Below are 17877 nucleotides of genomic sequence, written 5' to 3' on the forward strand. Positions count from 1 at the left end.
GCCGCCCAACCACAACTCACAGGCCACACACACAGGCAGCTATTCAACCATGACAGGCACATCACCCAGACACACATCCCACTTTCTTGCAGGAGAAGGTGGCGCATATCAGGAGGCAGCAAGTGGCAGTGGCATTTAGCCCATCGAGCCTGTTCCGCCATTCAGTGAGATCATGGTGGACCAGTGACCTAACTCCATACACCCGTCCTAGCCCCATATCCCTTAATACCCTTGGTTCACAGAAATCTATCAATCTCAGATTTAACTTTCACAAGTGAGCTAGCATCAACTGCCGTCTGTAGAAGAGCATTCCAAACGTCTCCCACCCTTTGCATGTAGAAGCATTTCCTAACTTCACTCCTGCACGTCCTGGCTCTAAATGTTAGGCTATGTCCCGGCGTCCTAGTATTGAAGTCTAGAAGACCTCCAAAAACAGATACAAATGTCTCGGCAGCCAGAAGCAATAATCCAGCAACGACCCTGTAAATCCTGCATGGTCCCTTTAAAGAGCAACGGTGGGGGGTCCTCCAGGCACTCTAAGACACATTCAGATGCCCGGGGTTAAGACTCTGTGTTGAGTTGAGCATTAAGTCCCAAAATGGTGTCTATCACTTTAAATCAGCGCTGCACACTGATTGAAGCCATTTTCTCCCTACTTTACATGATTCCAGCGTTCGTTATCTGCGCCTGCGCTAACTGCTATACCAAGATGGCGTCTGGCGCACGTCATGCAGGAAACGTGCGTAAGCATCCAAGACGCCATCTTGGATGTCAGAGAGGCCGTGTAGCGCCGAACAACGGGCACTATACGGCCCAATTTAGCGCCCACTATTTTTTAAATGGTGAGAAACTATTAAATGTTAAGAGAGATTTGGGTGTCCTTGTAGAAGAAACGCAAAAAGTTAACATGCAGGTCGAGCAAGCAATTTGGAAGGCAAATGGCAAGGGGGTTGGTGTACAAGAGTAAGGAAGTCTTACCACAATTGTACAGGGCTGTGTTGAGACCAGACCTGGAGTATTGTGTACAGTTTTGGTCTCCTTATCTAAGGAAGGATATACTTGCCTTAGAGGTGGTGCAACAAAGGTTCACTGGATTGATTCCTGGGATGAGAGGGTTGTCCTATGAGGAGAGGTTGAGTAGAATGAGCCTCTACTCTCTGGAGTTTAGAGAAATCAGAGGTGATCTCATTGAAACATATAAGATTCTGAGGGGGCTTCACAGGGTAGATGCTGAGAGGTTGTTTCCCCTGGCTGGAGAGTCTAGAACTAGGGAGCATAGTCTCAGGATAAGGGGTCGGCTATTTAAGACTGAGATGAGGAGGAATTTCTTCACTCAGAGGGTTGTGAATCTTTGGAATTCTCTACCCCAGAGGGCTGTGGATGATCAGTCGTTGAGAATATGCAAGGCTGAGATGGATAGATTTTATGAGGATCGGGCAGGAAAGTGGAGTTGAGGTTGAAGATCAGTCATGATCTTATTGAATGGCGGCGCAGGCTCGAGGGGCCGTAAGGCCTACTCCTGCTCCTATTTCTTATGTTCTTATTGCCCAGTATCAATCCAAGACTAATTCCACTGCCCCACTCTCTCCCCACATACCAGTATCAATCCAAAACTAATTCTACAAATACATAAAGGGCAAAAGAGTAACTAAGGAGAGAGTAGGGCCTCTTAAGGATCAACAAGGTCATCTATGTGCGGAACCACAAGAGATGGGTGAGATCCTGAATGAATATTTCACATCGGTATTTACGGTTGAGAAAGGCATGGATGTTAGGGAACTTGGGGAAATAAATAGTGATGTCTTGAGGAGTGTACATATTACAGAGAGGGAGGTGCTGGAAGTCTTAACGCGCATCAAGGTAGATAAATCTCCAGGACCTGATGAAATGTATCCCAGGACGTTATGGGAGGTTAGGGAGGAAATTGCGGGTCCCCCAGCAGAGATATTTGAATAATCGACAGCTACAGGTGAGGTGCCTGAAGATTGGAGGGTAGCAAATGTTGTACCTTTGTTTAAGAAGGGCGGCAGGGAAAAGCCTGGGAACTACAGACCGGTGAGCCTGACATCTGTAGTGGGTAAGTTGTTGGAGGGTATTCTGAGGGACAGGATCTACAGGCATTTGGAGAGGCAGGGACTGATTAGGAACAGTCAGCATGGTTTTGTGAGAGGAAAATCATGTCTCACGAATTTGATTGAGTTTTTTGAAGGGGTAACCAAGAAGATAGATGAGGGCTGTGCAGTAGACGTGGTCTACATGGACTTCAGCAAAGCCTTTGACAAGGTACCGCATGGTAGGTTGTTACATAAGGTTAAATCTCACGGGATCCAAGGTGAGGTAGCCAATTGGATACAAAATTGGCTTGACGACAGAAGACAGAGGGTGGTTGTGGAGGGTTGTTTTTCAAACTGGATGCCTGTGTCCAGCGGTGTGCCTCAGGGATCGGTGCTGGGTCCGCTGTTATTTGTTATTTATATTAATGATTTGGATGAGAATTTAGGAGGCATGGTTAGTAAGTTTGCAGATGACACCAAGATTGGTGGCATTGTGGACAGTGAAGAAGGTTATCTAGGATTGCAACGGGATCTTGATAAATTGGGCCAGTGGGCCGATGAATGGCAGATGGAGTTTAATTTAGATAAATGTGAGGTGCTGCATTTTGGTAGATCGAATCGGGCCAGGACCTACTCCGTTAATGGTAGGGCGTTGGGGAGAGTTATAGAACAAAGAGATCTAGGAGTACAGGTTCATAGCTCCTTGAAAGTGGAGTCACAGGTGGATAGGGTGGTGAAGAAGGCATTCAGCATGCTTGGTTTCATTGGTCAGAACATTGAATACAGGAGTTGGGATGTCTTGTTGAAGTTGTACAAGACATTAGTAAGGCCACACTTGGAATACTGTGTACAGTTCTGGTCACCCTATTATAGAAAGGATATTATTAAACTAGAAAGAGTGCAGAAAAGATTTACTAGGATGCTACCGGGACTTGATGGTTTGACTTATAGGGAGAGGTTAGATAGACTGAGACTTTTTTCCCTGGAGAGTAGGAGGTTAAGGGGTGATCTTATAGAAGTCTATAAAATAATGAGGGGCATAGATAAGGGAGATCGTCAAAATCTTTTCCCAAAGGTAGGGGAGTCTATAACGAGGGGACATAGATTTAAGGTGAGAGGGGAGAGATACAAAAGGGTCCAGAGGGGCAATTTTTTCACTCAAAGGGTGGTGAGTGTCTGGAACGAGCTGCCAGAGGCAGTAGTAGAGGCGGGTACAATTTTGTCTTTTAAAAAGCATTTGGACAGTTACATGGGTAAGATGGGTATAGAGGGATATGGGCCAAGTGCAGGCAATTGGGACTAGCTTAGTGGTATAAACTGGGCGACATGGACATGTTGGGCCGAAGGGCCTGTTTCCGTGTTGTAACTTCCATGATTCTATGAATCCCACTGCCCCACTCTCTCCCCATATACCAGTATCAATCCAAGACTAATCCCACTGCCCCACTCTCTCCCCATATACCAGTATCAATCCAAGACTAATCCCACTGCTCCACTCTCTCCCCATATACCAGTATCAATCCCAAACTAATCCCACTGCCCCACTCTCTCTGGGAAGATTGGGTTTGTTTTCCTTGGAGCAGAGGAGGCTGAGGGGGGACATGATTGAGGTGTACAAAATTATGAGGGGCACAGATAGGATGGATACTAAGGAGCTTTTTCCCTTCGTTGAGGGTTCTATAACAAGGGGGCATAGATTCAAGGTAAAAGGCGGGAGGTCTAGAGGGGATTTGAGAAAGAACTTTTTCACCCAGAAGGTGGTTGGAGTCTGGAACTCACTGTCTGAAAGGGTTGTGGAGGCAGGAACCCTCACAACATTCAAGAAGCATTTGGATGAGCACTTGAAATGCCATAGCATACAAGGCTACGGACCAAATGCTGGAATATGGGATTAGATTAGACAGGGCTTGATGGCCGGCGCGGACATGATGGGCCGAAGGGCCTCTATCCGTGCTGTATAACTCTATATACCAGTATCAATCCCAAACTAATCCCACTGCCCCACTCTCTCCCCATAGCCGTGTATCAACCCCAAACTAATCCTGTTGCTCCCCTCCCTCCCCATAACCCTGTATCAATCCCAAACTAATCCCACTACCCCACTCTATCAATCCCAAATTAATCCCACTACCCCGCTCTATCCCCATATCCTTCTATTAATCCCAAACTAATCCCACTACCCCACTCTTTCCCCATATCCTTCTATTAATCCCAAACTAATCCCACTACCCCACTCTATCCCAATAGCCCTGTATCAATCCCAAACAATCCCATTGTCCCGCTCCTACCCCATAGCCCTGTATTAATTCAAATCTAATCCCACTGACTCACTCTCTCCCTGTCGCCTTAGAATCATAGAATGTTATGGCACAGATGGAGGCCATTTGGCCCATCGTGTCCATGCCGGCTGAAAAAGAGCTATCCAGCTTAATCCCACTTTCCAGCACTTGGTCCGTAGCCCTGTAGGTTACAGCACTTCAAGTTCACATCCAAGTACTTTTTAAATGAGTTGAGGGTTTCTGCCTCTCCCACCCTTTCAGGCAGCGAGTTCCAGACCCCCACCACCCTCAGGTTGAAAAAATTTCTCCTCAGCTCCCCTCTAATCCTTCTACCAATTACTTTAAATCTATGCCCCCCCGGTCACTGACCCCTCTGCTAAGGGAAATAGGTCCTCCCTATCCACTCTATCTGGTCCCATCATAATTTTATACACCTCAATTAAATCTCCCCTCAGCCTCCTCCGTTCCAAAGAAAACAACCCCAGCCTATCCAATCTTTTCTCATAGGTAAAATTCTCCAGCCCTGGCAACATCCTCGTAAATCTCCTCTGCACCCACTCTTAAGTGAAAGGGCAAAAATTTGGCAGATGGAATATAATGTGGGAAAATGTGAGGTCGTCCACTTTGGGAGGAAAAATAAAAAAGCAAAATATTATTTGAATGGAGAAATACTACAAAATGCTGCAGTACAGAGGGATCTGGGTGTCCTCATACATGAAACACAAAAAGTCAACATACAGGTGTAGCAGGTAATCCAGAGGCAAATGGAATATTGGCCTTTATTTCTAGGGGGATGGAGTATAAAAGCAGGGAAGTCATGCTCCAACTGTACAGGGTGCTGGTGAGACCACACCTGGAGTACTGCGTACAGTTCTGGTGCCCTTATTTAAGGAAGGACATACTTGCATTGGAGGCAGTTCAGAGAAGGTTCACTAGGTTGATTCCGGGTATGGAACGGTTGTCTTATGAGGAAAGATTGAACAGGTTGGGTCTATACTCATTGGAGTTTAGAAGAATGAGAGGAGATCTTATTGAAACATACAAGATTCTGAGGGGACTCGATAGGGTAGATGCTGAGAGGATGTTACCCCTCATGGGGGAAATCTAAAACTAGGGGGCATAGTCTCAGAATAAGGGGTCATCCGTTTAAGAAGGAAATGCGGATGAATTTCTTCTCCCAGAGGGTTGTGAATCTTTGGAATTCTTCACCCCAAAAAGCTGTGGAGGCTGAGTCATTGAATACATTCAAGGCTGAGTTAGACAAATTTTTGATCAGCAAGGGAGTCAAAGGATATGGGGAAAAGGTGGGAAAGTGGAGTTAAGATAAAAATCAGATCAGCCATGATCTCATTGAATGGCGGAGCAGGCTCGAGGGGCCGAATGGCCTACTCCTGCTCCTATCTCTTATGGTCTTCTGGTCTTATCTAGTGCAATCACATCTTTCCTGTAATGTGGTGACCAGAACAATGTGCAGTACTCAACTGTGGCCTAACCAATGTTTTATACAGTTCTAGCATAACCTCCCTGCCTCATCTAATAAAGGAAAGTATCCTGTATGCCTCTATAACCACCTTATTTACCTGTCCTGCTACCTTCAGGGATCTGTGGACATGCACTCCAAGGTCCCTTTGTTCTTCTACACCTTTCAGTATCCTCCCATTTATTGTGTACTCCCTTGCCTTGTTGCCCTCCCCAAATGCATTACCTCACACTTCTCTGGATTGAATTCCATTTGCCACTTTTCTGCCCACCTGACCAGTCCATTGATATCTTCCTGCAGTCTACAGCTTTCCTCCTCACTATCAACCACACGGCCAATTTTTGTATCATCTGCAAACTTCTTGATCTAGCCCCCCACATTCAAGTCCAAATCATTAATATATATCTCAAAAAGCAAGGAACCTAGTACTGAGCCATGTGGGACCCCACTGGAAACAGCCTTCCAGTCACAAAAACACCCGTCAACCATTACCCTTTGCTTCCTGCCACTGAGCCATTCTTGGATCCAACTAGCCACTCTCCCTTGGATCCCATGGGCTTTTACTTTTTTGACCAGCCTCTCATGTGGGGCCTTGTCAAAAGCCTTGCTAAAATCCATGTAGACTACATCAAATGCGTTACCCACATCGACCCTCCTTGTTATCTCCTCAAAAAATTCAATCAAGTTAGTCAGACACGACCTTCCCTTAACAAATCCATGCTGACTATCCTTGATTAACCCGTGCCTTTCTAAATGACAATTTATGCTGTCCCTCAGAATTGATTCCAATAATCTGCCCACCACCCAGGTTAAGCTGACTGGCCTGTAATTACTCAGTCTATCCCTCTTTCCCTTTTTAAACAATGGTACAATGTTAGCAGTCCTCCAATCCTCCGGCACCACGCCTGTATCCAGGGAGGATTGGAAAATGATGGTCAGAGCCTCCGCTATTTCCTCCCTTGCTTCTCTTAACAGCCTGGGATACATTTAATCCGGGCCTGGCGATTTATCTACATTCAAAGATGCTAAACCCCTTAATACTTCCTCTCTCACTATGTTTATCCCATCCAATATTTCGCACTCCTCCTCATTAACTACAATCTCTGCATCGTCCCCCTCTTTTGTGAAGACTGACGCAAAGTATTCATTAAGACCCATACCCACATCTTCTGCCTCCACACATATGTTACCTTTTTGGTCTCTGATAGAATCATAGAAAGGTTACAGCACAGAAGGAGGTCATTCGGCCCATCAAGTCCATGCTGGCTCTATGCAAGAGGAATCCAGCTAGTCCCACTCCCCTACCCTATCCCCGTAGCCCTGCAATTTTTTTCCTTTCAAGTACTTATCCAGTTCCCTTTTGAAGGCTATGATTGAATCTGCCTCCACCACCCCCTCGGGCAGTGCATTCCAGATCCTAACCACTCGCTGTGTAAAAAAGTTTTTTCTCATCTCACCTTTGGTTCTTTTGCCAATCACCTTAAATCCATGTCCTATGGTCCCTGACCCTTCTGCCGATGGGAACAGTTTCTGTCTATCTAGTTTGTCTAGACCCTTCATGATTTTGAACACCTCGATCAAATCTCCTCACAACCATCTCTGTTCCAAGGAGAACAACCCCAGCTTCTCCAGTCTATCCATGTAACTAAAGTCCCTCATCCCTGGAATCATTCTAGTAAATCTTTTCTGCACCCTCTCTAAGGCCTTCACATCTTTCCTGAAGTGCGGCGCCCAGAACTGGACACAATACTCCGGTTGTAGCCGAACCAGTGTTTTATAAAGGTTCATCGTGACTTCTTGCTTTTGTACTCTATGCCTCTATTTATAAAGCCCAGGATCCCGTATGCTTTTTTAACCACTTTCTCTACCTGCCCAGCCACCTTCAATGATTTGTGCACATATACCCTCATCTCTCTGTTCTTGGACCCCTTTTAGAGTTGTGCCCTCTAGTTTATATTGCCTCTCCTCATTCTTCCTACCGAAATGTATCACTTCACACTTTTCTGCGTTTTCACTCCAGCCTGTCTATATCCTCTTGAAGTCTATCACTATCCTCCTCACTGTTCACTACCCTTCCCAGTTTTGTGTCATCTGCAAATTTTGAAATTGTGCCCTGTACACCCAAGTCCAAGTCATTAATATATATCAAGAAAAGCAGTGGTCCCAGCACTGACCCCTGGGGAACACCACTGTACACCTCCCTCCAGTCCAAAAAACAACCGTTCACCACTGCTCTCTGTTTCCTGTCACTTAGCCAATTCTGTATCCATGTTGCTACTGCCCCCTTTATTCCATGGGCCGCAATCTTGATGATAAGCCTACCATGCGGCACTTTATCAAACGCCTTTTGCAAATCCATGTACACCACATCAACTGCACTGCCCTCATCTACCCTCTCTGTTACCTCATCAAAAAACTCTTATCATGTTACTTAAACATGATTTGCCTTTAATAAATCCGAGCTGGCTTTCCCTAATCAATCCACGCTCGTCCAAGTGACTGTTAATTCTGTCCTGAATTATCGTTTCTAAGAGTTTCCTCACCATCGAGGTTAAACTGACTGGCCTGTCGTTGCTGGGTTTATCCTTACACCCTTTTTTTGAACAAGGGTGTAACATTTGCAATTCTCCAGTCCTCTGGCACCACCCCTGTATCTATGGATGTTTGGAAGATTATGACCAGTACCTCCGCAATTTCCACCCTTACTTCCCAGCATCCTCGGGTACATCCCATCTGGACTGGGTGACTTATCTACTTTAAGAACAGCTAGCCTTTCTAGTACATCTTCTATATCAATTTTTAACCCATCAAGTATCTCAATTATATCTTCCTTTACTGAGACTGTGGCAGCATCTCCATCCTCGGTAAAGACAGATGCAAAGAATTCATTTAGTAACTCGGCCAACCCCTCTGCCTCCTTGAGTAGATCTCCTTTATGGTCCCTGATCGGCCCCACCCCTCCTCTTGCAACCCGTTTACTGTTTACATGCCTGTAGAAGACTTTTGGATTCCCTTTTATTTTGGCTGCCAGTCTATTCTCATATTCTCTCTTTGCCCCTCTTATTTCCTTTTTCACTTCCCCTCTGAACTTTCTATATTCAGCCTGGTTCTCACTTGTGTTATCAACCTGACATCAGTCATGCACGCCTTCTCTCCATTTCACCTTACTCACTAGCTCTTTTGTCATCCAGGGAGCTCTGGCTTTACCTGCCCTACCGTTCTGCCTCGTAGACTGTACCCGAACCATCTCCTCCTTAAAGACCGCCCACTGTTCAATTACAGTTTTGCCTGCCAATCTATGATTCCAGTTTACCCGGGCCAGATCTGTTCTCATCCCATTGAAATTGGCCCTCCTCCAATTGGGTATTTTTACTTTAGAGTGGACAGAGTCCTTTTCCATAGCTATTCTGAACCTTATGATACTATGATCGCTGCTCCCTAAATGTTCCCCCACTGACACTTGCTCCACTTGGCCCGTCTCATTCCCTAGAACCAAATCCAGCAATGCCTCCTTCCTTGTTGGGCCAGAAATTCCTTCCCCTCTGTGCCCCTGATATTATTACTACTATTACAATCCCAGTCTATATTAGGATAGTTGAAGTCCCCAGTTATTATTACTCTATGGCTTTTGCACCTCTCTGTAATTTCTCTGCAAATTTGTTCCTCTATATCCTTCCCACTAGTTGGGCCTATAGAATACACCCAGTCGTGTAATGGCACCTCTTTTATTTCTTAACTCTAACCAAATAGATTCTGTCCTTGACCCCTCCAGGACATCCTCTCTCTCCAGCACTGCAATATTCTCCTCAATCAATACTGCCATCCCCCTCCTTTATTTCTTTCCCTATCTTTCCTGAACACCTTGTATCCAGGAATATTTAGTACCCAATCCTGCCCTTTTTTGAACCAGGTCTCCGTTATCACCACAACATCATATTCCCATGTGGTTACTTGCATCTGCAGCTCACCGACCTTGTTTACCACACTTTGTGCGTTTATACACATGCACCGCAAACCAGTCTTAGACTGTCTTGTACTCTCTCTTAGTCTGATCCCACCTAATACTGTACTATTACTTGCTCTCGGGCTATCTGTCTCTCCTGATCCTTTGTGCCCCTTGTTTCTCCTTTCCAATGCCACATCTGGTGCCCATCCCCCGCCAACTTAGTTTAATCCCCCCGCCACAGCACCAGCGAACCTCCCCGTGAGGTCATTGGTTCCAGCTCTGTTGAGGTACAACCCGTCCGGCCTGTACAGGTCCCACCTCCCCCAGAACTGGTCCCAATGCCCCAGGAATCTAAAGCCCTCCCTCCTGCACCATCTCTCCAACCACGCATTCATCTGCTCTATCCTCTTATTTCTATACTCACTAGCGCGTGGCACTGGGAGTAATCCAGAGATTACTACCCTTGAGGTCCTGTTTAGTAATCTCTTTCCTGACTCCTTAAAATCTACCTCCAGGACCTCATCCCTCTTTCTACCTATGTCATTGGTACCGATATGGACCACGACCTCTGGGTGTTCACCCTCCCCCCCTCCAGAATACTCTTTCCTTAGTTATCCTCTTGCTCTTTATGTATTTATAAAACATTTTTGGGTTTTCCTTGATTTTACTTGCCAGTATTTTTTCATGCCCTCTCTTTGCTTTCCTAATTTCCTTTTTAATTTCACCCCTGCACTTTCTATACTCCTCTAGGCTTTCTGTAGTATTGAGCTCTCGGTGTCCGACATAAGCTTCCCTTTTCTGCCTTATCCTACCCTGTACGCTTCTTGTCGTCCAGGGGACTCTAGATTTGGCAGCCCCACCCTTTTTCTTTGTGGGAACATGTTTACTCTGAACCCCTTGAATCTCCCCCTTGAATGCCTCCCACTGCTCTGACACTGATTTACCTTCAAGTATCTGTTTCCAGTCCACTTTTACTAAATCTCTTCTTAGCCTTAGCATTAATCGAAGACTAATCCCACTGCCCGACTCCCTCCCCATAGCCCTGTATCAATCCCAAACTAATCCCACTGCCCCACTCTCTCCCCAGAGCCCTGTATCAATCCCAAACTAATCCCACTGTCCGACCCCCCTCCCCAGAGCCCTGTACCAATACCAAACTAATCATTCTGCCCCGCGCTCTCCCCATAGCCCAGTATTTTCCCCTGCTTCAAGTATTTTCCAATTTTCCTTTAAAAGATGTAATGGTCTCTGCCTCAACAGCTCCCTGTGGCAAAGCATTCCATGCTCCAACACCCCTCTGTGTACAGAGATTGCTCCTAACTTCTCTCCTTGCTCTCTGACTGATTATTTTAGATGGTGACTCCAGATGGGCTCCAAAAGTGGAAGATGGAATGGAGAAATCTGTATTGTAACGAGCACAACATGATCCACTTTGTGTTAGCTGTGACTCAGTGGGTGCACTCTCACTGTCTGAATCAGAAGGTTGTGTGTTCAAATCCCACTCCAGGATTTGAGCAAATAATCCAGGCTGAAGCACCCAGGGAGTGCTGCACTGCCAGTAGGTGCTGTCATTCGGATGAGGTGTTAAACCAAGGCCCTGTCTGCCCCCTCAGGTGAATGTAAAAGATCCCAGGCTACTATTTGAAGAAGAGCAGGGGAGTTGTCCTGGCCAATTTTTATCCTTCAACCAATGTCACTAAAACAGATGATCTGGTCATTATCACATTGCTGTTTGTGGGATCTTGCTGTGCGCAAATTGGCTGCCGTGTTTCTTACATTACAACAGTGACTACACTTCAAAAGTACTTCTTTGGCAGTAAAGCACTTCCTGAAGCCCTGAGGTCATGAAAGGCACAATATAAATACAAGTCTTTCTTTCTTACTTCAAGTTGTATCTGATGTTTACAGCACTGAGTACTGCTGATTCTTTGTAAATAAAGTGGATAAAATAGCTTCTACTTGAGGAATTAATGAAGAGCAAATCCACGTGTACCGATCAACAGGGTGTGAGGGTCAAACAGAGGGAGGCACAGTGCACGAAACCTCACCAGTTGTACCGTTCACACTCCGTACTGTTCACACTCTGTACTGATCACAGTATATACTGTTCACACTCTGTACCGTTCACACTCTGTACCGTTCACACTCCGTACTGTTCACACTCTGTACCGTTCACACTCTGTACTGATCACAGTACGTACTGTTCACACTCTGTACTGTTCACACTCTGTACTGATCACACTCCATACTGATCACACTCTGTACTGTTCACACTCCGTACTGATCACACTCTGTACTGTTCACACTCTGTACTGTTCACACTCCGTACTGATCACACTCCGTACTGTTCACACTCCGTACTGTTCACACTCTGTACTGTTCACACTCTGTACTGATCACAGTACGTACTGTTCACACTCTGTACTGTTCACACTCTGTACTGATCACAGTACGTACTGTTCACACTCTGTACTGTTCACACTCCGTACTGTTCACACTCTGTACTGTTCACACTCTGTACTGATCACAGTACGTACTGTTCACACTCTGTACTGTTCACACTCTGTACTGATCACAGTACGTACTGTTCACACTCTGTACTGATCACACTCCGTACTATTCACACTCCGTCCTGCTCACACTATGAACTCTTCACACTTCGTATTCTTCACACTGCATACTGTTCACACTCCATACTGTTCACACTCCATACGCTTCACACTCTGTACTGTTCACACTCCGTACTGCTCACACTCCATACGCTTCACACTCTGTACTGTTCACAGTCCATACTGTTCACACTCCGTACTGCTCACACTTCTTACTGTTCACACATCATACAGTTCACACTCCATATTCTTCACACTCTGTGCTCTTCACACTTCTTACTGTTCATACTTAATAGTGCTCACACTTCTTACTGCTCACACTGTCTAATGCTCACACTCCATACTGCTCACACTCCATACTCTTCTCTCTCCGTGCTGCTCACACTTCGTACTCGTAACACTTCATATTCTTCACACCTAATACTGTTCACACTCTGTACTGTTCACAATCTGTACTCTTCACACTTTATACTGTTCACACTCTGTACTGTTCACACTTCATACTGTTCACACTCAATACTCTTCACACTCTGTACTATTCACACTCCGTACTCTTCACACTCTGTACTGTTCACAATCTGTACTCTTCACACTTTATACTGTTCACACTCTGTACTGTTGACCCTCTGTACTGTTCACACTCTGTACTCTTCACACTTTATACTCTTCACACTCTGTACTGTTCACACTTCATACTGTTCACACTCAATACTCTTCACACTCTGTACTATTCACACTCCGTACTATTCACACTCTGTACTGTTCACAATCTGTACTCTTCACACTTTATACTGTTCACACTCTGTACTGTTCACACTTCATACTGTTCACACTCTGTACTGTTCACAATCTGTACTATTCACACTCCGTACTCTTCACACTCTGTACTGTTCACACTTCGTACTGTTCACACTCCGTACTCTTCACACTCTGTACTGTTCACACTCCGTACTATTCACACTCTGTACTGTTCACAATCTGTACTCTTCACACTTTAAACTGTTCACACTCTGTACTGTTCACACTTCATACTGTTCACACTCCGTACTCTTCACACTCTGTACTGTTCACACTCCGTTCTGTTCACACTTTATACTGTTCACACTCTACTGTTCACACTTCGTACTGTTCACACTCCGTACTCTTCACACTCTGTACTGTTCACACTCCGTACTATTCACACTCTGTACTGTTCACAATCTGTATTCTTCACACTTCATACTGTTCACACTCCGTACTCTTCACACTCTGTACTGTTCACACTCCGTACTATTCACACTCTGTACTGTTCACAATCTGTACTCTTCACACTTTAAACTGTTCACACTCTGTACTGTTCACACTTCATACTGTTCACACTCCGTACTGTTCACACTCTGTACTGTTCACACTCCGTACTATTCACACTTCATACTGTTCACACTCCATACTCTTCACACTCTGTACTGTTCACACTCCGTACTCTTCACACTCTGTACTGTTCACACTCTGTACTGTTCACACTTCATACTGTTCACACTCTGTACTGTTCACACTTCATACTGTTCACACTCTGTACTGTTCACACTTCATACTTTTCACACTCTGTACTGTTCACACTTCATACTTTTCACACTCCATACTGCTCATGCTGTGTACTCTTCAAACTCCATACTCTTCACACTTGTTCACACTCCGTATTTACACGCTCTGTTTCTCTTCACACTTGTTCACACTCCATACTGTTCACACTCCACCCTGCTCACACTATGTACTGTTCACACTCATGCTGTTCATTGCCGCTGACCATTGCTCTAAACCCTTTTTTTATAGCTGTGTTGTTCCATTTATTTCCAGACGAGGCGGTGATATCATTGTTATTGAGCTGGAAAACCAGTCTGGCTGCCAACAAGGCAGGGTGATGGCGGTGCTGAAAGCAGAATCGGTGACTAAACACGGGTAAGTGTGTAAAAAGTGATTGGAAATCCCACAACAGCCGCCTGTACAAACTGCAGGAAGTCGCTGATTTCTAACCCTTTTGCCTGACTAGTGATACAAACCAGTACACACTAGCGACAGTGTGGTGGGACAAGATACGCAGTCAAAGCATTTACTACTCAGTGTTTAAACTGGGATGGGATGTGCTTTAATCCAATATCTGTCACATTACTGGATTGGATTGATCATTTAATCATGTTATTAAAATCATTACTTTCTAACGTGTCCCTAGTTACTGTATAAACTCGTTAAACACTTGCTCTCGTCTTGTGATGTGGGTATTGAATTGTAGGGAAGATATTTGTTCAGATTTATTCCCGTTCAGAAGCCAATCCTTTGATGTTTCTGTTTAATATTTTACATAGAATTACATAGAATGTACAGCACAGAAACAGGCATCGATGCTAGTCACCTCAACCACTCCTTGTGGGAGTGAGTTCCACATTCTCACCACTCTCTGGGTAAAGAAGTTTCTCCTGAATTCCTTATTGGATTTATTAGTGACTATCTTATATTTATGACCTCTAGTTCTGGTCTCCCTGGAACAGGGGAATGGGACTAAGGGAGAGCTCGTTCAGAGAGAGGGCACAGGCATGATGGGCCAAATGACCTCTTTCTGTGCTGTAAAATTCTATCATTCTTGAGTCAGAAACCTGAACATTTCAAGATATTGGCCGAAGATCCCGTCCGCCATCCAGTGAGTTCTCCAGTGGATCCAGGGTGGGAGGAGCTGGAAATGTGCTCGGGAATGGGTCCCCCTCCCCCTCCCCCTCCCCCCTTCCCTCACCCCCCCCCATTACAGAGGGCGATCCCACTGGTGTCAAATGGCCTCGCCCATAGGCAGGCAGTCACATTCAAATCACATGCTAATGAGGGGCACGTGGTTTGCTGGACCCTGGGACCCAGTGTCCAGATGTGGCCGGAGGAGGCTTTGAGCCTAATGGAGCAGAGGGGCCAGTTCCAGCAAACCCTCAGAGCACAGATGTTCATAATCCCCACCAGTACTGATTTCCACAGGCAGCCCCTCCCTCCTCCTGTCACAGGCCCTTGGGGGCGTCCCCCCCCAGACTGGTGCGATCCCTTGTGGCGCCTGCCTAGAATCATAGAATGGTTACAGCACATAAGGAGGCCATTCAGCCCATCGAGCCTGTGCCGGCTCTTTGTTAGTTCCATTCCCCCGCTTTTTCCCCGTAGCCCTCCAATTCCTTTTTGAAGGCCATGATTGAATCTGTCTCCACCATCCCCTCGGGCAGTGCATTCCAGATCATAACCACTCGCTGTGTAATAAAGTTTTTCCTCATGTCACCTTTGGTTCTTTTACCAATCACCTTAAATCTATGTCCTCTGATTCTCGACCCTTCCGCCAATGGGAACAGTTTCTCTTTATTTACTTTATCTAAACCCGTCGTGATTTAAGTTGCTGTGGGTTCCTGTAGGTTAATGACCTCAGGGCTGGAAATAGTGCCAGGGTCAGGGGTCTCTGGCGAGGGGAGATGTGCCCCAATTAAGGGGGGAGAGTTAGAAGGCCCAGCCCATCATCTTTTCTCATCACTCCCTATAACTGCACATTCTGCATTGTACTTACTGCTTTGCTCAGTCAGATATTGAAACACAATCAGCCCTGCGGTCAAACAGAAGCAGGTTTCTACAGAGATAAAACCACTTCAATTCATAGATAGCTTCATCTTTAGGCTGAAAAATAAGTTTAATTGGCCCTGATCGTCTTGGAGTGGAGCAATGGCTTTCTGTGGCAAGGAAGTGGAGCACGAGCAGTGCAGACATCACTTGACAGTTCCTGTGAAATGTCTGTCAGCACTGTAGATTGGTGTTTTGTATTTCGCCAGAGACACTGATACAGACTTTATTACTTACACAACCCTCTTCCACCTCCCCCTCCCTCACAGTGCACTCGTAGAAGCAGTTGTTGTGGCAAAGGACACGGTCGTCTGCTGCCTTCGAAATGAAACCAGAGAGTGGTGCCTGTGTGTCTGGAGAGGCTGGGGGTCCAGAGAATTCGAGCTCTTCTATCAGTCGTACGAGGAGCTGGGGAGACTGGAAGTCAGTATGCGCAGGTGGAGGTAGCCCCGTGAACTTAATACAACCCCTCTGGACATGGAGCGCTGCAGGGCTGAGCAGGAAAGCTGAGGAACCAGCAATGTTTTTGTCAACATGAAAACAAACAAAAATCTGTCAATTGAGGCAGCAAAATCAGATATACAACAGAAATACTCAAAACTAACTTCCTCAGTGACCACAGCCCATGGAAGCTTCAGACACAGGAACAAAAACACTGAGCGTCAGCTAAAGGGACCGCCCTTGATTGGTAGAAATGGGTGGGATTCACAGAACTTCTGCCCCACAACGATGGGAACCCATTGACACTTCAACTCGACAGAGAATTCGACACTTCGGCCCTCGCACAACCTGAACTCGGATCTCAGACTCCCTGCTGGCTACTTCCATTTACAGTCAAATAATTCTGTCTTCTTGAAATCCACATATGGTGTCTATAAAGAGTTTAAATGGAAAGAATGTATTTATTGTGCAATAAAAGTGGCTAAGAAACTAATTGTCTGTGAGTGATGGAAGTCCTGAATCTGTGAGTGAGTCGATTGCAGCGAGGTAGAGATACAACCAAGGATTTGACATTTCGATATTTCTCTTCAATGACACGGACTGTGTTACCTGTAACTGCAGGCAAATCATCCCGGGCAAAGCAAAGAAATATTGGGGAGAAATTGGGCCTCATTGTAACTTTTTTACGGGCGCAAAACAGGTGATCAAGGGCCAATTTCATGGACCTACGTCCTACGCCCCAAAGATGCAGGAAAGACCTCTGACCCGAAATTAGATTGGAGGATTTTTCAGAGACCCCTGGAGGCCACTTAAAACAGGCAAAGAAACAATTGGGGCCAGAAGTTGCCTGATTGGATCGTTGCCATGTGCAGAGGTGGCTGATCTCAGGTAAGGAGATAGGGAACTGACAATTGGACTTGCTGAGCCTGGCCTAAGGCTAGGTTCCTGATCCTGATTGCTAGCCAGTGATCTCTTTTGGGTGAGTCTCATCAGATGATGACTCCCATAGTTGAATAACTGGTATAGGCTCAGACATGAAGAATGTCTATTTGAGCAAGGTATCTAAGGGTGGCTGATTTCACCCAGAATGACAGTCGGGATGCTTCAAGCGAGCACAGGATGAGAAATTATAAGCCAGGATCCCACTCCTGATTGCATCCAGTGATCCTGCTGGAAAGTGTGTGGCTGTGGATGTTAGACGAGCACAATATCGGGATTAGCTGTCTCCACTGTTCAATAATCCACTTACATTCGCAGTCCAGAGTCCCAGCTACAGAATGGCTAATTGGATGAGGACCCGGAGTGGAGTTGCCTGTGGAATGGGGTTGTGTTACACGGGGTTATCTAAAGCCCGTGATTGTGTCCCCAACAGAGGGCAGCATCTCCAGGAGAGGAATCGAGAATGCTGGAGCTGTGACAGTGATTTCAGACAGTTCACCGCAGCCCCTTTACAATC

General features: G+C 45.8%; 1 protein-coding gene across 1 annotated transcript in view; it reads left to right on the forward strand.

The window, feature by feature from the left end:
• The window catches only part of lrrk1 (leucine-rich repeat kinase 1), a 479049-nt gene extending 462135 nt beyond the window's left edge, over positions 1-16914 (forward strand). The window contains exons 33-34 of the mRNA XM_067971653.1: positions 14205-14306; positions 16250-16914. Of these exons, the coding sequence (XP_067827754.1) occupies positions 14205-14306; positions 16250-16427 (280 nt within the window). The 3' untranslated portion in view covers positions 16428-16914. The remainder of the gene's footprint in view (positions 1-14204; positions 14307-16249) is intronic.
• The last annotated feature ends 963 nt before the right edge of the window (positions 16915-17877 follow it).

The sequence above is a fragment of the Heptranchias perlo genome, chromosome 34 (genome assembly GCF_035084215.1).
Source record: "Heptranchias perlo isolate sHepPer1 chromosome 34, sHepPer1.hap1, whole genome shotgun sequence".
NCBI classification, from domain to species: domain Eukaryota; kingdom Metazoa; phylum Chordata; class Chondrichthyes; order Hexanchiformes; family Hexanchidae; genus Heptranchias; species Heptranchias perlo.